This window comes from Sus scrofa, chromosome 6 (genome assembly GCF_000003025.6).
Source record: "Sus scrofa isolate TJ Tabasco breed Duroc chromosome 6, Sscrofa11.1, whole genome shotgun sequence".
NCBI lineage: Eukaryota > Metazoa > Chordata > Mammalia > Artiodactyla > Suidae > Sus > Sus scrofa.
In genome coordinates, this window is record NC_010448.4 from 116,599,229 (window position 1) to 116,625,320 (window position 26,092).

The window sequence follows — 26,092 nt, forward strand, 5'->3', positions numbered from 1 at the left end:
GCATTTTATAAGTTAGTAATCAGAAAACTGGTTAGTAAATTTCCCAGAGAGAGCTAGCTTGCTTGTAAATGGTCAAGGTGGGTTTTGACCCCTGTCTGACTTTTAGGTCTGAAATACTATGCAAAAGAACTGTTTAAGATATTTGCATTGTAATGTGATCTTTCTCACTGTATTTCCTATTACATCATTTTCTCTCTCTCCATGCATATATCTCCTAGCTTTACTTTGTAAGCTGTACCTATAAATGTCACTGTGGAGTGAACGCTTGTGAAAATCTCAAGACAGGGAGTTTACAGGAATTGCCACTGACAGTAGTACAGTTGTCATAGCAACCAATCTATCAAATTGGTCCCAGCTAGGAGGCACAAATTCTGCCTCTGTAATACACCAATATTGGCTGGGATCCCTCACAGTATCCATGACCCCCGGTTAGTACACAGGAGGTAGAAAGTGCTGAGGTCCTGGCATGCATCTTAAAGTATTAAAGTTTTCCCTTCAAAGTTTCTCTCTCTGACTCACAGATTTTCCATTCCTTCTTCTAAGCCCTTCCATTTGCCCAAGATGTTCCAGTGTGGTTGATTCTGAGGGGTGCTGAAAATCAGGGCCAGACCGTGTCTGCTGCTTTGTTCTAAGCAGGATTTACAAATATGACTGTTTCCTTTTCGGTAAAAAAAAAAATTGACCCTCCCAACCTAGTAATTCCTCACGCAGTGCCGGGCAGTGAATCTTTGACTGTCTCGGCCCCACCCTCAGATACAGAATAAAACTGATAAAAACAAATCTTAGGAGTTCCCGTCGTGGCGCAGTGGTTAACGAATCCGACTAGGAACCATGAGGTTGCGGGTTCGATCCCTGCCCTTGCTCAGTGGGTTAACGATCCGGCGTTGCCGTGAGCTGTGGTGTAGGTTGCAGACGCGGCTCGGATCCCGCATTGCTGTGGCTCTGGCGTAGGCCGGTGGCTACAGCTCCAATTCGACCCCTAGCCTGGGAACCTCCATATGCCGCAGGAGCGGCCCAAGAAATAGCAACAACAACAAAAAGACAAAAGACAAAAGACAAAAAAAAAAAAAAAAAAAAAAAAAAACACATCTTAGAAGCCACCCTACAGAACATTTCAAGCTGGCAGCATACAAGACGCACTTTGTGGATGGCTACAGACACAGACATGTGCACACATCCAATGATCCGCATTTTTCAGCCCTACCTCTACACTGTCAAGGACTCTTTCTTCTCTAACCTAGGTCTCTCTTCCTCCTCCTCTCCATTTCACTGGCCTCGCCTGTCTTCAGAGGCACCTGAAGGCAACATAAGGCAGGGAAGTGAAACCGACTGTAATTCTTCAGTTCACTTCTCTGCAGCCTCCAGTGAGCCAGTCTCCATACGGTAGCCCAGCTGAGCTGGGAGGAAGCTTGGGCCCCTGCACAGGTGCAACTCACCAACCCGCTCACAGGAGCTCTGGGAGACCAGAGCCAGACACGGATGCCAGGGGCTCTGCCAGCCACAGAGGATGATGCACGATGTTGAATTTATGAGATTAAAAAGGGACAGTCCTCTGTGAAAGCAAGAAATGGAAGACTCTTACACCTAAAAAGGCCATCATGTTTCCCGTTGAGGAATTAAATCTAAATTGCTGAGAGCAATCAGAAATTCTGATTTACCCACGTCCTGCTGGTGCCCTTGTGTTCACCTTTGGGTCCCTCCAGCATCATTCATAGGTCCCTAACCTGTGACTCTCATTTCTGTGCTATCAGTGAAGTCACAAATATGTTTAGGAGTTTTCTCGATGGGCAAAAACGTATTCAGGGGGAATTTTGCTTAGCATATATTTTAAAATTAAAACAAATCAATTATAAGTAACACTCTCTGTAGTGCTATGTTCTCAGCCGATCCTTGCTAAACCCCAGGAAGTTCAACTATGATTATTTTTATTTATTTATTCATATTGAAGTATAGTTGATTTACAGTGTTGTGTTAGTTTCCAGTGCAGAGCACAGCAATTCAGCAATTGCTGAATATATTCTTCTTCAGCTTCTCTTCCCTTACAGCTTATGACAAAATATTGAGTATAGTTCCCTGTGGTCCTTGCTAGTTATCTGTTTATATACAGTGGTTATGCTCATGTTAATCCCAACCTCCTAATTTATCCCTTCTTCTCCTCCCTTTCCCCTTTGCGAACTCTAATAATAAACCCATTTTAGTGACGTGGGACTCAGCTAAAGTGGAGCTAAGATAAATACATTAAGGTTTACGAATTCAAAGGCGGCAGTGTTTCCACTTTCGTGTGGATCATTTACTCGGTTCAAGTATAAAAACATGCTGATTTTTCCATGTGGAATTCATCCATGTGGTAGATAATCCTTAGCAGGGCCTGCAACTTCCTCTGTGATTTGGACAACCCTTCCTGCACAATCTATAACCATACACACCTCCTTCCAGCTCCCGGAAGGTACCAAACCCTTTACCGCCTAGGGTTTACGCACAGACTCCTCTCTCAGCCTGTGCTTTCCCCAGCTGCAGACCCTGCCTCTGGTCAGACCCATGAATCTGCATATCTCATCTCATCTCTCCAAACTCATCTTAAACCTCATCTTCAGAGAAGGAGTTCTTTGGCCACTCAAAAAAGGTTACCACACTGTGTACTGTCTCCCAGCAAATGGCACTTTTCTAACCTACGGCATGTATTACCAGTGTGATTAACTGATGTAATTATTTCCTTTTTTTTCCTCTTAGACTGTAAACTACGTGAAGTCACGAATGTGTCTGTCTTGCTCGATTTTGTATCTCAGAACATAGCACAGAGTTTGGTTCATATACATGATCAGCACAGGTTCGGGGGTATTTCCACAGCAGAACTTGCTAGTGGTAAATTTCCCACTACGGGCATGGCAAGGTCATAGGCACTGGTTTAGAAAAGCCACCCAAGGTCATGAAGGTCACCCCTGTTTCTCAGGTCTGCTGCCAGCTCTGATTATACCGGAAATTAAGATTTACAAAGAATACAATTATATTTTCATCTCCTCCTGTTGGCATAATAGGCTGGCCCCTTTAAACTCCGATGCTTCTGAAAGTACTGCATTATCTAGCGCAAGATCAAAGAGTTATTTATAAAACATCTTAACTCAGATTACAGATATATAATTATTGAACTGAGTCAAATTATAGGAGTGGAGGTTCCATGATGGATGATTTTTTTCTTGTTAAAAATATTTTTCTTTTGAAGAATGAAGTTTTTTTCCTTTTAGTCGAACATTGTCTATAACTGCAAATTACATGCTCACTAAGTAGTGATTTAAATGCTTCTTAATTTGTGCTTATTAGTCCAACAAATATCGAACATCTACTTTCCAAACTCTAGAATTATCTTGCCCATCCTCCTCTGCTACTAGTTCTCTTTTTCTTTCTTGCTCATATGGATCATTTTAAAATAGTTTCTTTGATTTCCCATATTTCCTTGCATTTTTCTTATTGAATTTTTCTTCTTTTTTTACTTTTACTTTCCTGCGATTTATCTTTCTCTTTTCTTATCACAAGTATTTGCTATTTTCATTTCCCGACTGCTGTAGGCTTTCTAGGACCTTCCTCCTTTACTTCTAATGTTACAAATAGCCTTAACCTGATTGTCTTTAATATTATTTGTGAATAAACAAGCCTTTTCTGTGTTTACCGTAAAATAGACATATTCACTATATGTTACAAATGAGAGTCCTTCCCCTTGTTAACTCACTCTCCTGACCACATCATAATAGTATTTATTTGTTTGGGGTTTTGTTTTTTTAAGAGAAATCATCATTAGTAACTCATCATCATGAATTATTTTGAATGTTGATGGAAAAGACATAGCAATGAATATATTTTCTGAAATTCTAAATGAATGACAGACGGCATAAACACTACAGCATAGCAATTGTTAAAAATGATTTTCTGGAAACAAATTATAAACAGAATAAATTTCCAATGAGCATAGTCCTATTTATGTTATTAAAACATACGGGCACTTTTGTAATTCTGGTTTCTACCTGTTCTATTTATCACCTATCAGCATCACCAACATGAATAGCTTTCTATTGTCTTTACGGAGGCAAAGCTGACAGCATTTTATGATTCCAATGCACAGATACCTAGGGGAAAAATTCTGGGTTCAAATTCAAGCTCCAGGGCTTTGTTTTAATTTGTTTTATTTTCACAATTATTTTTCATGGTTAAACTGAAAGTTCTTATTGAATTAATTTATTTAAAATACATTGGCTCTTTTTCTCACATTATCCTCCATCATGTTCCATCACAAGTGACTAGATGTAGTTCTCTGTGCTACACAGCAGGATCTCATTGCTTATTCACTCCAAATGCAACAGTTTGTATCTACTAACTCCAAACTCCCACAAAACATTGTAAATCAACCACAATAGAAAAAATTAAAATCTTAAAATAAAATAAAATACATTTTATTTTAGAACAGGCTTATCCTGTTTCTAGCAAGTCATATCATGCCAGTAATTCTCAGCAAACTCATTATTTAGCCCCTTACTCTCAGTGCTAATAATTGAGTAAGAGAGACTTTGGGCTTTCTACTGCATTCCTCTCACTGGAATTCCTCATTCTACTCTCCCTCATTGGCTGGGCAGTTTGAAGAAGTGTTAGAGGGTTGTAACTTTTTTTTTTTTTTTTGTCTTTTCTATGGTCACACCCATGGCATATGGAGATTCCCAGGTTAGGAGTCTAATCAGAGCTGTAGCCACCGGCCTACACCAGAGCCACAGCAAAGTGGGATCCCAGCCGAGTCTGTAACCTATACCACAGCTCACGGCAATGCTGGATCCTTAACCCACTGAGCAAGGCCAGGGATCAAACCCACAACTTCATGGTTCCTAGTCGGATTCGTTAACCACTGAGCCACGACGGGAACTCCTAGAGGGTTATAACTTTTAATCACTACTATGCTGTGGTAAAACAAAGCTATAGGTGGTATAAATTAGAGTTGCTCTTCATAGAAGCCATATTTACAATATGCACTCATAATAAGAGACTGTTCTTCAGATGGTGACAGCTGACTTCCCACTCAATACCATTCAGATGACTGGAAAAATTACGTATTTTCTCTGAGCCTCAATTTTCTAATATTTAAAAAGACTGAAAGGACTAGAAAGAATGCAAATTAATATGTCAAGCTCATTCATGGTCAGTGCTTAACTAGTGATAGCTACTATTATTATTGGCAAACAGCAGTTTTGTGTGTGTGTGTGTGTGTAATCATCTTTAAAATTTCCTCCATTTTTATCTTACATTGGCGTTGTCAAGTCACATGGAACTGAAACATATCCTAAGTGTCCACCACAGTTATATTTGAGACCAATACCAATACATATTGAACTCCTATTTGGGAATCAAGGATGGGCACTTGATTTAGTTGGGGAGAAAGACACAGCCAAACCTCGAGCAGCAAGCATGCTCCTTCAGAAGTTACCTACTTTGGAGAAGGCAAGGGAGTTCTACAGACATTTTCAGGCCAGGTAATTCCCCCAGCGGTCAAGCGTCCTAACAACATATGCCCTTCCATCATAGCAACTGGAGATAAGGGTTGGCATTTAGAAAAATAATTGTTCATATGATTATTTATATGCCTAGTTTATTCAATATGTGCACATCAACCTCAGAAAACAGTATGTTAAATGTATCTGGCTCCTCTAATTTCTTATTGGAAATCATTAAAATACCATACCAATGATTAAAGCCTATTCTGAATAAAGTCCAATCTATGTTAGTTGGTCTATATCCAGCATATTTGAAAAAATAAGCAGTGCATTCACTGTTTTAATTGCTTATTCTATTTACCTTCCTGGGATCACTATTTAAATTCTTAAGTCTGATTATGGAGAGTTGAAATTTTAAATTGGCATGGTAGAAGTATTATTTTATACCACCCCACCCCGCCCTGGAATGGTTCAATCACTATATTAGATGATAGAATAGAGAGGCTCATAGTAAGAAGCAGAACACCATGGATGAGACACAGATTCAAGAGCCATACTTCTTGGGCTCAGACTTTGGCTCTGCCACTTACCAACTATGCAATCATGGACAAAATGCTTAACTTCTCCGTGCATCAGTTTTTCCATCTATAACATGAAGCAAATGATAGTCTTCCCTGAGGGCTGTGATGAACATTAAATAAATTAACGTTTGTAAAATGCTTAGAACATCACTTCATAGGAAGTACCTGTTGTAAATAAAGTAACACATTTTTCACTGTATTTTTAAGTTAAGAAAGTTCAGTTACCTAGAAATTAGTTAAGGGAATGAGTAAGTTCATAAATATGGGGGGAAATATAAGCATGAGTTAAAAATCTGAACATGTCTGCGATTGTCAGTAAGTCCTATAAGCCAATGCCATGCACTAACATCTACTCTAATTGTGTTTTGATCGTGGGATATAACTATTTGGCTCCCATACCTGTGATATAATTTTGTAATCAATGATCCTGCTTCAGATAATAAACAAATTGTATTCTGAATGGTTGAGTGACTTCTGATATAAAATCTTACTACCTAACAACTTCTTATCTGAGGGTATCAAATTGATACAAAGGGAAGTAACAATTTAGAGGATGCAATGGCTGCAAGATTAGTTTGCTTTGCTAAGGTTGTTATTCAGGTCTTAGGAAGGGAACCAATAGAAAACACTGTCCTACATTTAAAGCAACAATTTCTAAATACCCAAACCAGAATCAAAACTGTGCCTCAAGGAAATCTAATAGTTTGCAAGTAATCTTAGCAATAGATAATTAGTATTACAGATGTTTAAATAGATTTTTATGTTAATTTGTGTGAAATCTTTAAATAGACAGTTTTGTAGAGAGCGAAATCTTTATAAGATAGCCTTCTATATTCTAAAAAATATAATCTCTTGAAAACTACACTTCAAAACAAGACTGTATATGGGACTGTAATAGCTGGTGATTAAATGTTTAAAAAATATAAATATTTTTACAAATGCTTTTTTGTTACAGGTGTTTTCCTGGAGGAGGTTCAATGGCCTTTTGTAATGTGTGATTATAACGTAGATTTAGGAACATATTTATAAAATATAATAGTGAGGCTTTCTTATTTTTCTTATTTTCCTTCAACTTTCACTAAATGTTTATTTAACTGTTACATTGTGAGAGGTGCAATGAAAATGTAGAAGTGAGGTTAATTAATCCAGTCCAATTTGATTATTTTGGGTACTCAGTTATGCATGAAAATTTACAAAATATAAATAAAAACTTTTCAGGTTACGTAAACTAAACTTAGACTATAAGTTCTCTGATATTTACTTTTTAATGCACTAATATTGCATGTCATGTTGCGTTACTAAATTTTTGTACTTTACAGGTCTTTAATAATGACTTTCCCAGAAACTTTTTCAAAAACTTATTTCTTAAATATTCTATTTCTTGCAATAAAACAAAATGAAAATAACTAAAAAATAAGACTTCAAAATATTTTAACTTTTGTCCATCCAAGTCTCGTGATCTTACATTAACTATATATCTGAATATAAGGTAATAAGTCTCTTGTTTTTTGGCATTCTTAATGCTTAGTTTGCTAAAATAAAATATGAATCTGAGCACAAATGGCATAATCAGAAAAACTAAACAACTAAGGCAAAAATTAAATTAATTTGGGTATTTATGAAGTCTTTATGCTTGGCTTGCTTTATTTTTCTAGACTGAATACAAATTCAAAATTACATAATAATTAAAAAACATGTTTTAAATATTATTATATTAATAGTCCAACATCCCATAGATAACATGTATTCTTAAGTTAGTAAATACCCCTCAAAGTTATTCTATTTGCTTGTATTTTGAACTTATTCCAACAGACTGGCCAGTTTTCACTTCCCAACTCCTTCTCCGAACTTGAGGAACTCTTTCATAGTTAGACCTTAGAAACTACAGGTAGATAAAAAGCAATGAATATAATGCCCTTTCATTCAACTGTCTTCAATAAAAGTGACACAATTTCAAAAACAATTGTTTGACACATTTATCGCTCTGCCAAACTACATGTAAGGCTGAGAGAACATTTTTATATTATGCTGATGCTGTAATAAGTGGGCCAATCTGATACAATTGGTTTCAACTTACAGTATTTTTGTCTACATTAAAGTTAAGATCTTGATGGTTATTCTTGCACTCTTTCTGTGAATTAAAATTAGAATAATGTAATTAGTTCCTAAAATTAAAGTGATACAGTTACTAATAACGGAACTAAGTCTAAATTCTATTACTTGGAGATCAACAGTGGGTTCACATGAACTATCTTCTGCTTTTAAAGGAAAATACAGTTTTCTTCCTCCCACAGAAGTATCAGATTCTTGCAGCATCCATGACACTTGTAAGCATTCAGTGGTCAGACACCACTACATATCCTTCAAATGACATGGCCCAGTGAAGCTGGTCGGTGTCGTCACGGAGCCAGGCAGCCTGGTATCTCAGCCATCCACCAGGACAGAGCCAGCAGGCCCCAGCTGGTATGCTGAACCCACACTAAGGTGGGAAATGGATTTTGCATTTTGAAAGTCAACTCTTCTAACAGGGAAATCCAGGACATATTTATCAACTAAAAGTGCCTGAAAGGTTTCAGGCTTATTTATTGGATCAAATTTATATTACTCATTTCCCCCAAATGAGTCTTAGAACAAGTTAAATCTTAATTTTATTATCTTCCTGGGTTTCTGAATTTATACTAGATTATACATTTTAAAAAAATATGAATACTGATATGTTCAGGACTGGAACTGAATATGTATGATATATGCTGAATTAAGTATACTTGTAAGTCATTTAAAAGTTATAAAAGTTAAAATGACAGACTATTGCCCACCAGTGTCCATTGGTGTGGTGACATCTGCCCATCACACCAAGCTTACCATTTTGATCTTTAGGCAAAGGGGACACTCTTACAAAATAAAAATACTTTCCACTTTCTTGTTGTCACTGGGCTCTTGCATTCACTATTCAAGCATGAGTTTGGTTTCTTGCTTGTGCTATTGTTTTACTGTCATCTTCTGACACTACAGTTCATTAATTCATTTCTCACAAACAGTTGAAAAATCAACTTACAAGATTTCTAAGTTCAAGATTTCCCATGCCTCCCGTGGGCCTCACACCAGTGCTTTCTAAACAACTGTAGAGACTGTCTTCCAATTTCTTAAAACTTTAGTTACCTTGGTCTGGTAGAAACATCATGATGGAAAAAATAAACACAACTTCCATAAGGCTACAGAAAGTGGACCCCATCTTTCGACATATCCTTCTGAATGGTAAAAGGCCATGATGGATTCTTAAACCATATACTTTCTAACATAGCTTTTAGGTGAATTAGACTGGGGATAACCTGGCATATGGAATCATGATGTTTTATCAGGAGAAACTGAGACGATACTGCTTTTCCTTTCTAAAAAGAGAAAGCAACCTTCTGTTGGGGCTCATTATAAAGGGTTTTAAAATTACAAAAACAAAACAAAACAAAACAAAGAGTTTTAAAATTGGAGTCAATAAAACATTGTCAATTCCTAGTCTTTTTAAAAAAATCTCAGCAGCATTTTTAAAAGGCATTGTTCCTTTCTCTCCTTTGACGTGAAATCCTGCCTTCACTACACTCCAAATATCAAGAACAGCCACAATAATAACTCTCCAACTTCTTAGGACTTCAGAGTAGGCACACAGACCTAATTGTAGCTAGATGACACCCCTTCTCTCAATTTTCAGCTGTGCTCCCCTTTGAGATGGGAGTTCCTAGGAAGGATTCATTCTGACACCCTGAAACCTCTTGCTTCACTCTCCTTTGAAAGCAAAAAGGAAAGGTTTTGCTTTGCACAAGATAGAAAAGTTTGCCTGGGTGTGTGATACCAGAATTTCCACTAGTGACCCTAATAAACAAAGCCTCCCAACAGCTCTAAGCTCCCCAAAGGGAGAAAACCACCCAGGCACTGAAAAACACAAAACAACTTGAGTGTCAGAATGAATGAAAGCTTTCCTCCTCCAGTACTTCTGCTCTCCCAAGGCAAAAAAGAGGTGGAGTGGAGTGGGGACTTGTCATCACAGAATCCTTTTCCTTAAGCAAGCTCATTTTGAGAAGAGAGAGGACTGGATAGAAAGGGTTCCAAAGCCAGGGCACTTCTAACGGTCTGGCCTTTGACCCCACCTGCCTGTCCATTTCAGTCCACAGGTCCCACATTCCTCGCTCCGGGGATGTTGAGAACGTGGGCTTTCTAGCTCTCAGGGATGCAGCGAGGCCAGTTTCCTGTTGACCTTTCAGGGACTCTGAAATCAACTTTCCCCACACAGTCTGAATTGTTTGTTTTCATGGGTTTTCAGCCTGCAGGAGCCTCCCTCCCAGCCGCCCCCTCCCCTCATTCCTGCCCCCCTCCCCTCCCTCCGGCCTCTCAGGCTCCCCACCCCCCTTTTGTTGTCTCCTACCTGCTGGCCAGGCTCTGCCTGCAGTGCTGCCTGAAGGGCATCAGGTGGTAGTTCATGGCGTCCAGCAGCAGCTTCTGGCAGACCGGGTCGGTGCGCATGAAATCCACTGACTGGACCCGCTCCACCAGTTCGGGGGCCGGGATGAGAGCGAAGCGAAGGCGCTTCATGAGGTCGGGCGCGTACTGCATGCGGGTCTCGCGGTCGTGCTCCAGCCACAGCACGGACATCTGGAAGAGCGCCAGCTCCGACTCCACCGGGGGCGGCAGCGAGTCCAGCAGGGCGCGCATCTCCTCGAAGTTGAGCAGCAGCACATCCTCCACCAGGTACTTGTTGGCCAGCTTCTTGGTCTCCTCCAGGCCGTGCAGCGCAGCTATCTTGCACACCTGCTTGTAGTTCTGCACCGAGATCTGGTCGTTGAGGAACTGCACGCAGAGCTTGGTGACCTGGGGGATGTGCAAGATCTTGCTGACCGACAGCACCTCCTCCACCGTGTCCAGGGAGAGGGTCACGTTGGCCGTGTAGAGGTACTCGAGCACCAGGCGCAGCCCGATGGACGAGCAGCCCTGCAGCACTAGGTTATTGATGGCCCGAGGACTGGTCAGCAGCTTGTCGTCGGGGGAGGAGGAAGGAGTCCCGGGCTCCTCCTGCGGCGGTGGCTGCTGCTGCTGTGGCGGCTGCTGCGGCGGCTGCTGCTGCTGCTGCGGGTCCTTGGGGGCCCCCAGGCCGTCCTGGCCGCCGACCCCTCCCCCGAGAGGGGGGTGACTGGAGAAGAGAGATCGGAAGTACTGCGAGCAGGAGGCCAGCACGGCCTTGTGGCAGTGGAACTGCTGGCCCTGGGCAGTCAGGGTCACGTCGCAAAACAGCTGCTTCCTCCACAGCAGGTTGAGGCCGTGCAGCAGGTTGTCGCTGTGGCTGGGGTCGAAGGTGGAGGTCCTGTCCCCGGATCTGGACATGGCGAGCTGACTCCGGGCACCTGGCTTTAAACCCTCCTCCGACCTGGCAGACAGGGGTGGGGGATGGGAGGGAGGGGGAAAGGGTAGTGGAGGGGGTGGGGTGTGGTCGGGGTGGGGAAGGGTGTGGAGGGGAGGGAGGGCGAAGAACCACAATCAGTGTTCAGCTTGGCCTCCAGACCCCGACCCTGAGAGGCAGGTCTGAAGGCGTTGGATCCTTGAGCGCCACCAGAAGGGCCCCGAGTGGGGTCCGGGCGCCCGTTCTGCTCCCTGCTACTCCTATCCTCACCGCCCACACACTTCGTCCCTCACTTTCCTAAAACCACCCGGGCTCGGCTCTTGGCAGCGACAGCGGTAGCAGCAGCGACGGCAAAGGGGCGGCTGAGGCCGAGACACCTCGTGTGCTTGTGTCCATGCCGGGCCGGAGGCAGGGAGAGGCGGGGAGTGGGGTGCCGGGGTGCCCCAAGAGCACAGAGGCGACCGTCGGCGGAGCTTCCAGGTCAACTCGCGCCTGCAGCTTTGCTTTTCGCAGTTGGTCCAGTTTTGGAGGGGTGGGGGTGGGAAAGGGGGCCCGACAAGCGCGCGGGCGGGCGATTCTCAGCCCTCCAAATGCTAGGGACCCTTCGATTATCCGTGCTGCCCCGAGAAACTCCTAGGCTAATAGTCTGAGGGAGCAGATAAAGCCCTTTCTTCTCCCGGGAAAGTGCAGCGGAGCGCGGTGAGGACCAGCTCAGTGGACTCGGCAGAGGCGGGAGCTGTCCTTATCAATTCTAGCTCATTTCCCTCACCCCGGCCCTGCCTGCTTCCCTGCTTCGCAAACTGTTGGCTTCCCCGTCACCACTCAGTTTTACTAATTTTCCAGAGACGCCTTTAAACCTGCCAGGAGAATCCCTCCAGCTCCCTCACCCCGACCTCTTCTCCCCCCTACCCCCCTCCCCCGCATTTCAAGGAGCAGAAGTTCACGCGTGTATCTCTCCTTCCCTTGTGGGGCGGCACCGGGGAATATGAGGAGGGAGGAAGTGGGGCCACTTAAGGGTATTTAGAGGGAGAGCCGGGAGGCCCAGAGGGATTCATGTGGACGGTACTCCCTCCCCGGCACCAGGCTCAGTGGCTTTAACTCCAGTAACTACCAGAAGTTCAAGTTAACTGGCAGGTGTTGAGGGGGGGGGGCTGTCCAAGGGGGAGGGGAGCGCAGTTCGGTGCGGGGTCTCTGCACCCCACACAGCCTCGCCACCGGAAACCGCAGCTTCCTTCAGAGCCCCTCCGTACAGCCCCCAGCGGCCCCCCACTCGGGCACCCCCACTCCCCTGGCCCTGGAACTACTTCTGTAAAAACTCTGAGCCGCCCGTGTCTAGGCAGAGGAGGGCAGGATGGGGGGAGGCGAGGCAAAATCGATACGCCAGGTCCTTAACCTGTAATTGCACCTTCTAGGGCTGAGCAGAAAGGGACCCTCTGCCCACATCCCGCCCGCGCGCCCGCCGGCCGGGGAGAGCTGCCGCCGCCGCCGCCCAGCTCAGAGGGATCCCGCCGGACCTGCCCCTTCCACTGCGGCTCACTCTGCCCTCCCTGGCGCCAGTCCTGGATCGCCGGCTTCCTATTTACACCGGACTGGGCTCCACTCGACTCACTTTATCATCCCATTCCAGGTGGACCCCAACCTCCCCTTGAGCTCCCTCCCCCGGCTGCACCCCACCCTCCGCCCCCAAAGCTCTGGCTTTCGTGAAACATCTCCCAGAGTCTCCCTTTAAGTGGACCCGGTCATACCTCTAGCTCTCCCCGCTTCGTTGTCTCCCCCCACCCCCATCTTTTCCTGTCCCCCTTCTGGTTCTCCTCCTTTGCCTTTCCCCCTCATCTGCTTATTTCTTGCAATAGGAGTTTTATTCTTTATGAGCGTTTGCCACACAACCACCCCGGCTACCCTTCTGAAAGACTCCCTCCCCGTCCCTCCCCCCCGCGCCAACAATCCAAAAGACAGAACAAAATACACACAAGGCAGACACAAGGCCAGAAACTTACCTGCTTTCAACCAGCTGCAAAGTCAAGGCTCACTTAAGCTCCCCCCCAAAAATCAATTGTCCTTCCTTTTTAAAGGTTTGCTCTCTCCTTGGGAGGGGGGGAAAACACCTTCTGGTTCCCAACTCCAGGCAGTCACTCTTTACAATTTATTTTGTCGTACATCATTTGATCACCATGAATTAGCAACAGCAAGAAAATGTAGGAGAGGGAGAAAAGAGAAAGAGAGAGGGAGAGAGAGGGAGAGAGAGAGAGGGAGCAGAGCTTTCTGCAAGAGAAGAAGAAGAAAAAATGTACGTGTGACAAATTATGCTACCAAGAAACAACACATCATTATCCTTGGGCCTGGGGCTCAGTGAGTCGTAACGAGAGTAATAGGAAATCCACGGTTGGGGAGAGAAACGGTCGTGCTTGGCCAGTAGAGAGAGACCATACAGGGGGATGGATGCTGGAGAGACTCGCAAAATTATGGCTCAAGGCTATTGTAAAAATTGTCGAGCGTAAATGACTGCGATTTCAAACATCTTTGGAAGAAAGAAGGGGAAAAAGCGAGCCCCCCCTCCCTCCCTCTCCCTCTCTCTCCCTCTCTCTTCTCTCTCTCTATAAAGAACCGTCAAGTTTTAGTGCGCATTGCTAATTAGTCAATTTCTCTCTGCCTTCACAGGCTGGCGACTTCGCTGCTGAGCTGAAACTGCTAATTTCTGTGACCAGCTTTTTTCTTAGCTGTGATCTGGATGAATGAGTAGCTGTCTCACAGAGATGACAAAAATAAACTCTAATCCCCCCCAAAATTTCCACTACATCTTTCTCATGCATAGATTTATGATCTTCAAGCGCTCTGTGCAATATGCAAACTTTTTTTGTGTCTGTATATGTGCTGTTGTTTCCAGATTTCACTACATTGGTATGCTGCTTTTCCCTTTCACTCCCCCCTCCCCCCACGCTATGAAATGCAGAAACCGTCTGATCTCCAAGTATGCCAGGATGCCACTTTATAGTGTCTTGGTATTTGGGGGTTTGAGTCTGATTTGGGAGTCAGGAGCCCTGGCCTAAGAGGTGAGTGGCTGAGTGTACAACCCGGGGTGGGGGCAGTGGAGCTGGTGGAATAGAAGGCAGCCCTTTGCTTTACTTTTGTTTCCCTGCCCTATTCAAGCTTTATGATCTTGTTGGAAAACATATTTTCTCCATCATTTTATCCGGTTATACCATCGTCTCTGAACTTCTCTGTCAGTTCTTCCACAATAAGGGTTCAGAAGTAACATTTCTGGGGGAGGAAGATTATCCTTTTGTCAGATTTGTCTTTCAATTAGGAGTCTCTGATTTGCAGGAGCTAGAATCAAGTGCTAGGAAAGTCAGCTGCAATCTCATAAATGTAACCTTTAAACTTAGGAGCTCATCTGATATATAAGGTCGGCTGCAGAGAGCTCACATTTTTGACCCTGCTTAGCATGCAAAATGAACCCCAGCATGACTCTGGAATTTGAGCTATACCAGAGATTCATGTGCATTTTGGTAGAGGACATGTTCTCTAGACTTATCTCATGATGTATTGCGCCCTTACATTTATAGCCCTGCATTTTGGTTGTCAATGTGGGCTGGAGGTGTCCAAGAAAGAAAAAAAAAAAAAAAAAAAAAAAAAAAGAAGCAGGAAAAAGGAAGGTATGCCCTTGAATAAAATGAACATGGAGGAAAGCTGGACATGAGTTAAACTGAGTTTTGTTTGCTATTAAATATATGAACATTATTCATTTTAATTTATAAGTGCTCTGATTAGTAAACTTATTAAAATACATATCAGGACACCACTGAAGGGCTGTCTTTCTACCTTCCCCCTTTGATCTGTGAGAGATGAAAGACATCTGCTTAAGGGAGGGGGGGAAACCTGAAAATTCTTTGGTTCAGAAATAGGGAATTCCCCATTTAGAATGATAAATATTAACATTGCATATGAGATATTTACTCTTAAATAGAAGAAGAATCTAACCGAAGCATTTATCCCTCACAAAGGCCTGTCTCTATCAAGGTCCTAGATTGTCTGAGAGTAAGACTACTTTACTCAGATCTGGCTGAGATGTCACATTTTCATATTCATATTTATAATAAAAGACCCCAATACATAGTACAATAATAGAAAAGGACAATTTGATTAGAGGAAGGAAAAGAAAGAGAACACATTATCCAAGTCTTGGTCCTATTTTTTTTTTTTTTTTAATTTCTCTTAGTTAGTCTTGACAAGGAAGACTGTGTGACTGTAATATAGTGCCTTTTGGGGGTTCTGTTTCATTAGCAATTAAAGCTATCAAGTGTGTGAAGTGTTACCAAACTCTCAGAAATGCAAAGTACAATTTTATAGTATGTTTTTGATGTTGATCTTTTATGATCTTCCAGTGAAGTATGCTGATCCAAATCCAAAGTGGAGTAAGAGTACTGGTCACTTAAATTGTTGCCATCTTTCTGTTTTATCATAAAGGAATTAGGAATCAAGGTATATTTTATAGACCTCACAATATCTTAGGTTTGAATTTTTATACATGTTGATAGAAGATATTGATCACTAATTATAATTACTAGGATCTTTGCCATTTCCAAACAAGTAAAAGCCACATTTCAAAATTTTTAACTACCTATAATTTTAGTGCTTATTTAACTACTAAGGAAGCGGAAGGGAGCACTGGGGTTGCAGTTCTAAAACAGCTGTTGAAATGAGGTGGCTAGGCTGTTTTATTTTGGATTTTAAAGTTACACTATTTCAGGATGTTTAAAATCCAGGGAAAAATTACACTTATGGCTATTTTATAAGCAATTAAAAAAATTAAATTATAATAAAAAAATCCGTTCATAATCTGTGTGTAAACGAGCGTTAATATCCTGTAAATCACACACCTCCAATATCTTGCTCTGATTTTGACTGAAATTATTGCAGAACTCACAAATGATATGACACTATTTACAATAAATCTCGTTATGAAAGATTCAATTTGCAGCAATCAGATGCTAGCTACTAAGCGATTTTAAGTATTTGAATTTTATCCTACTTCACTGTTCAACGTACAGAAATTGCATCTGTGTGTTTGATCTGTCCTGCTGAGCTCTACCAGCAGCCTGCATCTCTGCCACTATTGTTTTTAAAATGGCAGGAAGGACGTGACTAGTCAAGAGCACTCAGCGGGATGGATTTCACATGGCATAAGAGAAGCCAGAATTGTCTGATAAAAAAAATTAAAGATGATCATGTAGTCATCTAATTCAAGCAGTCTTCATACTTCGACAGAATTATCAAAATTATTCATCAGTGAATCTGCATTTAAAGTATGTACAGTGGAAAGATGCTGAAACTGCTGGCACTGAGCAGTCTAACCAGAGCTGCCACCAGCTCTGAGCAGGCTGGTCAGCCTTCAGGGAGGCAGGGACCCAGGGGCATCAGTGGCTCAGTTTTCTCAGGGTCATCTCACTGGACTGGGGGTACCCAAGATTACCTCCAGCGCGTGGTTCAAGAAGTGTTATGCTGCCTAACAGAAAGGAGCAGCTGCACTGAAATTTTATTTCTCTCATTCTTCACTTTTCTGCTTAAGATTTATGAGTTATCCCCCAATTACAGAAACATCAAAGCCTGTGTGTCTTTCAGTTAGGAAAACCTACTTCTGGTGCCCTGACCTTTCAGAGTGCCAGCACTGTGTAGTGGGTGGATGAAGGCAGATATTATTCCATTTTACAGTAAAATTTAGTAAGGAAAGACCTGTTGGCTCCCTAAAGCCAGGAAGTGGAAAACCCAGACAAAACTCTCATGTTTCTAGTGTTTTACTTTAAGTCTTGGCCAGAGATATTGCAAAGCCATTAGCATCAAGAAGCTTATTAAAGAACAAAAAATCAGAAGCAACAATAAAAGATAAGAAACAGTGTTATTGTCTAGCATTTAATCAAAAGGCAAAGGTCTACTATGGCCCCAGGGTCAAACCCAACTCCTTGGCCAGCATCCTGTGTTGCCATGATCTCATTCTAGTGGGTCTTGGAAGTCTGTTGTAAGCTGTTTTATGAACACAACCCATTTTCACATCAGTGCTGATGCTTAAATGCTTAGGTTGTGTCCTTATGAGAGACCTTGGTTTTCTACATACAGAAATTCCACCTAGTACTCAAGAAGAAACTCAGATTTCTTTCTGATGTGAAAAATTTCCTGGCACCCGCAAGCAGAATAATAATAGCTAATCCTTATTGAGCTTATTACTTGAGGGGGGACACTAGTCTAAATCCTTTAGATGTTTTATTTTCTTAATCTCCTTGCTAATCCTATAAAAGTATGGTAGATTGTAAAAATGGACCCAATCGCCATCCTTCCCGGAATGAACATGGCATTATGATGTGGCTGCTCTTCCCATCAAGAGGGGGGTCTATTTCCTCGCACTTTGAATGTGAGCTGGCCTTGTGACTTGCTGTGACCAATAGAATGCGCCAGATGTGACTTTGTGCCAACTCCAAACCTGAGCCTCAAGAGGCCTTTTATGCTTCAATTCTCCCTCTTTGAACCTTGCCAGCTGCCATGGGAAAAGACCCAGGTTAGTCTGGTGGCAGATAAGATATAACATGGACCAATCCATTCCCCAGCTTGCTTGATAACTGAACTCAGAGGTGTGACTAAACTCGGCCAAGACAAAAAACTAACATAGCCCAGATTACTGACCCACAGAACTCTGAGCTAAATAAATCGCTACTGCTTCAAGCTGTTAGTTCTTAGGGTGATATGTTCCCTAGTAACCCTGGCTGATAAAGAATGGTTTAATTACCATAATTTTATCAATAAACAAGAAGTGCAGAGAAATCAAGTAAATTTTTCAGGATCACACAGCTTTTCAAAGCCCACAATCTGACTCCAGAGATGAACCATTCTGCTGCATTGGCCGCAAAACAAAGGCCTGCCTCCCGGGAGCATCATGCATTCATTCATCAAGCATAGGTTAAGTATTTATTATATGTCAGCCAATGAGGTGAAGGTTGAGGATACAGTGATGAATAAAACTGCTTCCTTGCCCTCAAGGGGCAAACATTCTAATGGAGGAGACAGGCAGGTAAATTACATACGGTAAGTGAATAATTACAATGTGATAATTGCTCTAATAAGGATACGTATAATGAACTACTGGAGCCGAAAGGAGTAGGCTCCTAACTTCTTTCTAGTGCTTATTATCTGTAATATTCCTTTTTTTTTTTTTTTTTTTTTTTTTTTTGGTATTTTTAGGGCCGCACCCATGGCATATGGAAGTTCGCAGGCTGGGGTCGAATCAGAACTGTAGCTGCTGGCCTACACTACAGCCACAGTGACACTGGATCTGAGCCACGTCTGCAACCTACACCACAGCTCACAGCAACGCCAAATCCTTAATGCAATGAGTGAGGCCAGGGATCGAATCTGTGGGTTTGTCACTGCTGAGCCCTGTAATATTCTTTGGACATTTATTATTTACTTCTTTGTATTGTTAGTTATTTGTTTAGGATAATAAGTTTTATGATTTCAACTAGATGATAAGTTTTGAGGGTAGAAAGAGTGCCTGATAAAATCTCCCATGGTGCATGGCTCAGTATCTTGCCTGGAGTAGTTATTCAATAAAATCTTTTGATGGACTATGAAAGGTAAGTTTTCAGTTTTATTGGGGTAACAGCAGAAAGAACAAAGAGGTATTTCATAATCAGAGCTTGGGTTGGGTATTTGACTAAAGTCATGTTAATGCCTTGATTATAGATCTACTGTCTAAAAATTAATAAAAATCTTTATAACATTGTGAAATAAATAATTTATTGTTCACAGTACTTGGGTTACAGTTTGATGGGACCTTAGTGAGTGCCTCCAGGAAATACTTCAACAATGGCAACCATGACTCTGCAAAGTGCTCTTAAGTACTTGAAGAGAGCAGATACTTCTACAGAAATATTAAACCACCAAGCAAAGGTAGCACAGCATCATTTGTCTAAGCCTGGATTCTGGAAGTAGACCGCTCACATTTGAATCCTAGCTCTGCCTCTTTCCATCTGTGTGACCTTGGGGAAATAACCTCTCTCTGCTCAGTTTCCTTATCTTGAGGATGGGACTAATTGTAGCACCTCCCTCTTAGGGTTTTTTGATGCATCAGTTTTTGAAAATATTAGTAAAAGTACTTAGAACTGTTCCAGAAACATAGTTAGTATCATTGTTCCTTTTTGTTTTTTCTTTTCTGTCCATTATGTCCATTGCTCAACAAATACTGAATAGAGGAAGGAAAAATCTACTTTTTTCAGAGTTGCGATGATTCATGATGCTATTTAAAAAGCAACTGGTCACTTTAACGAAAAAAACCACTATTTTTGACTTTTCATTTTAAATATTTTATTTTATAGTTTTTTACCTATTACTTTGAAAATCTTCTTTTTTTTTTTTATCTTTTATCTTTTATCTTTTGTCTTTTTAGGGCCATGCCCGCAGTGTATGGAGGTTCCCAGGCTAGGGATTGAATCGCAGCTGTAGCCGCCTATGCCACAGCTACAGCAACTTGGGATCTGAACCACATCTGCAACCTATATCGTAGCTCATGGCATTGCCGGATCCTTAACCTATTGAGCAGGACCGGGGATTGAACCCAAGTCTTCATGGATACTAGTTGGGTTCATTAACCACTGAGCCACGATGGGAACTCCTAAAAATCAACTTTTTTTTATCTTTGGGGACAAGTGGCATCTCACATACATGTCTTGAGTGATTGGGATTCTAAAAAAGTAATGATGTTTATTATTAATGATAGGTTAATGATAGTTGCAGATTATATTTCTGATTCTGAAAAGCAGCTCTTTGGTGATAGTACTTCAGATGAGAAAGGATGAGATGACAAAGTATGTTGTACTTCAGCCTCTGTCTTTGATGTTACCTGTGACTCTGGACAATTCACTTTTCTTCTCCAAGTCTCAATTTTCTCCTATTTGGAGAGAGATGGCATTTCCCTCATGTAACTACTGCATAGGTTTGCAATGAAAAGAAGTGACTAAAGTGAATTGTTCCCAAAGAACCATTGGAAATGTTCCCAGTGATGTATGGAAGAAGATGAGGATTTAGGTAATAGAAGAAGAAAAGAACGTCTCTGCCCCCTAAAAAATGCCCAGGCATCTTTGTGGAAGTAGTCAGATACAACAATCAAAAACTGAAAGTATTTTGAGCATATCAATAGAAAGTATATTAGGTACATTCACAAGTAAATTCTTTTAGTATGCATCAAAATTTTTCAAAGAGTTGGAGTTTATGAGAAAGTATTTGTTTTACTCTAGACGTCATATTCCAAATATGCATTAAAGAAAGGCATGAAACTCTTTCTCTATACTCAAGACAATTCATCTTTATCATAAAGTTATCACCCAAATTTGCCAATTATTCTGATCACCTTTCCAGCCGCAAATTTTTCTTTTATTTGTGGCAATATTTTTTTTCTTATTATTTCTTAAAAACAAAGATACATATTACTGTGTTGGAATATTCACCAGCAGATTGAAATTTTTTTATAGTTAATAGAGAGAAATGACTGATGTTTCTCAGTCAAATACCTATATGCCTGATCATTAATTATTACTGTGTCATTACAAGGATATACTCTCTTGACTGAGGTCCAGTTTTCCTTAGAGATGACCTGTTTATAACTAGAGATATCAATTTGTTTCTGCTCTTAGTTTCTTTGATATTAAAGTAAATATTATTTTCACAATAATATTTCTCTGTTCCTCTGTCTTATCCCTTTCACCATATCCTTCTTACCCCTCCATCCCACACTAGTATACTCATTCTATTTCTAACAATTTGTTGATGACAAATATCCTAATGTCTCTAAACCTTAATTTTCTCTTTTGTGAAGTAGAATAATAATTCTTACAATATTTATTTATTTATTTCATTTTTTAAAAATTGTTATTTCCCCAATACAATTTTTTTCCTACTGTAAAGCATGGTCACCCAGTCACACATACATGTATACATTCTATTTTCTCACATTATCATGCTCCATCATAAGTTCTCAGTAATACATAGCGGGATCTCATGGCTAATCCATTCCAAAGGCAATAGTTTGCATCTATTTATTTTTAGGGGCCGTGTAATGATCAAGAAAACTAGTATATGTGAAAGTAATTTGTGAACTAATAAAACAAGGCAAGGAGTATGATTATTCATACTGTCTTCATAGGAAATCATACATATGTGGGTAGTTGGAGATGATATAACACGGTGGTCAAGAAAGTGAATTCTCGGAGTTCCCATCGTGGCTCAGGGGAAATGAATTGGACTAACATCCGTGAGGACACAAGTTCAATCCCTGGCCTCTCTCAGTGGGTTAAAGATCTGGCGTTGCTGTGGCTGTGGTGTAGGCCGGAGGCTACAGCTCTGATTAGACCCCTAGCCTGGGAACTTTCATATGCCACTAGTGGAGCCATAAAAAGAGACAAAAAAAAAAAAAAAAAAGGAAAGTGAATTCTGGTTAAAAATCCCAGTGACCCTATTTACTAATTGTGTCAAATAGTCAAGAAACTTAATTTCTCTGAGATTCAGTTTTCTGAAAATGGAGTTCATTTATCCTACAAGCTCATTGTGAGAATTTGGTGTGAGGATGCCTTGTGCATACAAAACACTCAATATCAGCTTGGTGAATCTCAAAGAATGAATTCACAAGAGAACTGAGAAATAAATCTATTTCCATATTAACTTTCCTTGGATTTTAGTTTAATCACCTATGGAGTGAGGAGACCCTATAGTTACTAACTTCCTTTTTAGCTCTAAAGCTCAAATTCTGTGACTCTATTTCCTTAAAATGCTGATTGAAGCATGGGAAATAGGCTCCATTCTTCATAATGCAGAGCCTGGGTTAATTTCTTGATGTAAGCTAAAGGGATTGGCCACTTGATTTAGTTATGATACATCCCTCTGTCCCAGTTCAGTCATCAGAGAAAGCTACAGTTGGAAGGGTCCTCACTCCATGTCCCTTCCAAGTCTCTGGAAGAGAGACCCTTGCAAGGTGTAAAATTTGCAAAAATAAGACATTTTAATTGCAATCAGTTGATTGCCTTCTATTTCCACTTTGACTTTCCCTCATGTCAGATGGTTTGAAGGGACCATAAATATTTTTGAGAGATGGCGAAAGAAAGGGAAGGTGATCCAGGAATTTAGTGTAGACTGAGGTAGTGGATGTAGAAGGATGTATTTTTGTGTTCACAATTACTGATCTCCCTTCACTTATGATGGGACTACATCCCAATAAATCCATTGTAAATTGCTAATTACTGTTAGGTTGAACATGCATTTAATACACCTAACTTAGCAAATATCACAGCTTAGCCTGGCCTACCTTGAACCTACTCAGAACACTTACATCAGCCCACAATTGGGAAAAATCATCTAACACAAAACCTATTTTATAATAAAGTGTTGAATATCTCATGCGATGTATTGACTATTGGACTGAAAGTGAAAAACAGAATGTTGTCTGGGTCCTGAATTTTTTTAAGTGTATCAGTTATTTACCCTCACGATCATGTGGCTGACTGGGAGCTGCAGCTCCCTGCCACTGTCCAGGATCATGACAGAATATTATACCAAATATTGCTAGCCTGGGAAAAGACAAAAATTCAAAATTCGATGTAAAGTTTCTACAGAATGCTATTGCTCTTGTAAGTCATTGAAAAACTGTAGGAGACTGCCTGTTGTGGCTCAGGGAAATGAATCTGACTAGCATCCATGAAGACACAGGTTTGACCCCTGGCCTTGGTTCAGTGGGGTAAGGATCCAGCATTACCATAAGCTGTGGTGTAGGTTGCAGCTGCAGCTCGGATCTGGAGTTGCTGTGACTGTTGTGTAAGCCGGCAGCCACAGCTCCAATTCAATCCCTAGCCTGGGTACCTCCATATGCCATGGGTGCGGCTCTAAAAAGACTGAAAAAAAAAAAAAAAGAAAGAAAGAAAGAAAAAAGAAAAAAAGAGAAACTGCAGGTTAGACAGTGCAAGTCAAGGACCATCTGTACTTCCTTGTAAAGTTATTGCTAGCCCCTCCCCCCAGTAAAAGAATCACCACCAGAAATATTTTTACTTCCCATTTTTACTTCCCACTTTGCTAACTCACACACAATAGAGACAAGAAAGAATAGGATTAGGAGGTATATTCTCATATGAATGTGTCCCATTGCAACAGTCCCTGGAGACCATGAAGGTATTTAAGATGGTGCTCTGCAAACACATGAAAAGATGTTCAACATCACTAATTATTAGAGAAATGCAAATCAAAACCACTATGAGGTATCACCTTATACCAGCCAGAATGGCCATCATCCAAAAGTCTACAAACAATAAGTGTGGGAGAGGGTGTGGAGAAAAAGGAACCCTATTATACTGTTGGTGGGATTGTACATTGGTGCAACCACTGTGGAAAACAGTATGGAGATTCCTCAGAAAACTCAAAATAGAACTACCATTTGATCTAGCAATCCCACTCATGGGCATCTATCCAGAGAAAACTATGACTTGAAAAGACACATGTACTCCAGTGTTCATTGCAGCACTATATACAATAGCCAAGATATGGAAACAACCTAAATGTCCATCGACAGAGCAGTGGATTAAGAATATGTGGTACATATACACAATGGAATATTACTCAGCCCTAAAAAGGAAACAAATAATGGCATTTGCAGCAACATGGATGGACCTAGAAATTATCATGCTAAGTGAAGTCAGTCAGACAGTGAGACACCAACATCAAATGTGATCACTTATATGTGGAATCTAAATAAAAGGACACAATGAACTTCTTTGCAGAACAGATAGTGACTCACAGATTTTGAAAAACTTGTTTTCCAAACAAGGCAGGTTGGGGGGTGGGGGATGCGGTCGGGGTTTGGAATGGAAATGCTATAAAATTGGGTTGTGATGATCATTGTACAACTATAAATGTAATAAAATTCATTGAGTAATAATAATAATAATAATAACAATAATAGATGGTGCTCTTCATAAGAAAATTTGAAATCATACAGCTCGTGCATGAAACTCATAGAATTTCTCCCAAATATGTCATATTATCCATACTACAAGTTGGGAAGATGAAGGAAATTTTCTAAGCAAAAAGAATTCAAAAAATAAATTTGGAGTTCCCATCTTGGTGCAGCAGAAACGAGTCTGACTAGGAACCATGAGGTTGTGGGTTCCATCCCTGGCTTCGTTCAGTGGGTTAAGGATCTGGCGTTGCTGTGAGCTGTGGTGTAGGCCAGCGGCTACAGATCCGATTGTACCCCTAGCCTGGGAACCTCCATATGCTGTGGGTGCGGCCCTAAAAAGACAAAAGACAAAAGACAAAAACAAAACAAAACAAAACAAATTTTGGTCAATCATGTTAAAAGAAATCCTAGAAAGACTAACTGGTAAAAATTTATTTTCTCTAGAAAATAGTATTATTTAGAATTTGCCATCATGCCAGTTGAAGGTCATGAAACCAAAACTGCAAAAGCAAATATTTACGCTTTCAAGATGAGCCAGGTTGGGAGTTAGGACACCAGAAGAATTTCTAAGTTACTGCTGATTTCAGAACCGTGTCAATAAGTGACAATGTGCTTTAATGACAATGTATACATTTTCATACCATGACAGTGCTTCTATTGCATAAACCTCAAAACATTTTTTCTAAGAAACAACATATGCATGCAGATGAGGCCTTACACATAGCAATACATAGTTTGTTGACAAATGAGTGAATGAAGAATGCACAATGGAATCCATCAGCACAACTGGAACAAACAAATTCAAGTCTCCTAGCCCCAGTGGTGACAGGTCAATTACCTAAGAGGCTCCAGGTAGTAGTAGGTTGAGTCCTTGGGATCCAGAGGATTCTTCTAGGCCAGTAGGGAAGGGGGCTATACCCACAAAAGGAAGCTCTAAGAGCCTCAATTCTTCATTTCACGGGAGAGGATTCCTGAAGTAGAGAGGATCTAAAGGGAAATCTCTATTCAATTCTTCATCTTTGTGCATCAGAGAAATCCATCTACCCCCACAGCTGCTTCTAACGGACTTGGATGGATCCTCAAAGAAACACATGCGGGGTGTAGACAGGAGCAGATGCAATTTTCTGGTGCCAAAAATGACAAATTTTGAAAAGCTAGCAATGTCACGGATACTGAAAAATCCACAAAAATCGCACAACATTAAATAACTGCCCATACACGCCTCTATAATACTCTTTTCCCTGAAAACTTGGGAATGAATGGAAGGAACATGCTTTAGGTGAAGGGCTATAGGAGCCTATCTCTGGCATCCGGGCAGCCAACGGTGGCAAATGAATCTGAGCTGTTGATCGGCTAGAGTGTAGTTGACCATTCTACCCTCTAACCCCTGCAGGTGACAATCACAGCTGCCTAGGCAGAACTGAACAGGAGGCTGTGCCTGTCTCCCAACATCCCCTTTGTGTCGGAGATGCACTCCTGTTCACTCTCCCATAGATCCTACTGAGAAGATATGCAGTTCTACTATGAGGGCCCAAGGGTAACTTAAATAATTTCTGAAGTTATAGCTTACTGTAAGCTTTCATGCACTTACTCTGCTGAAGAAAATGAATTTACTACATGGAATCACACTCCTCTTAAAACATCCCTGGGTCTCCACAACCTACAGATAGATAACAAGCAC

At 41.3% G+C, this 26,092-nt stretch overlaps 1 protein-coding gene and 1 long non-coding RNA gene across 3 annotated transcripts in view; one reads left to right on the forward strand and one right to left on the reverse strand.

Moving 5' to 3' along the window:
• The window catches only part of KLHL14 (kelch like family member 14), a 102,466-nt gene extending 88,375 nt beyond the window's left edge, over positions 1 to 14,091 (reverse strand). Inside the window, exons 1-2 of the mRNA XM_003127890.6 lie at positions 13,430 to 14,091; positions 10,464 to 11,459 (exon numbers count right to left, since the gene is read on the reverse strand). Coding sequence (XP_003127938.3) covers positions 10,464 to 11,416 — 953 coding nt within the window. The 5' untranslated portion in view covers positions 11,417 to 11,459; positions 13,430 to 14,091. The remainder of the gene's footprint in view (positions 1 to 10,463; positions 11,460 to 13,429) is intronic.
• Positions 11,430 to 15,067, forward strand: LOC110261190. Of its 2 annotated transcripts, XR_002345078.1 has the most exons (3): positions 11,430 to 11,912; positions 12,845 to 13,059; positions 14,091 to 15,067. It is a non-coding gene; the product is annotated as an uncharacterized LOC110261190 (long non-coding RNA). The 2 variants fall into 2 exon arrangements; XR_002345077.1 differs by lacking the exon at positions 11,430 to 11,912 and having other exon boundaries at positions 11,929 to 13,059.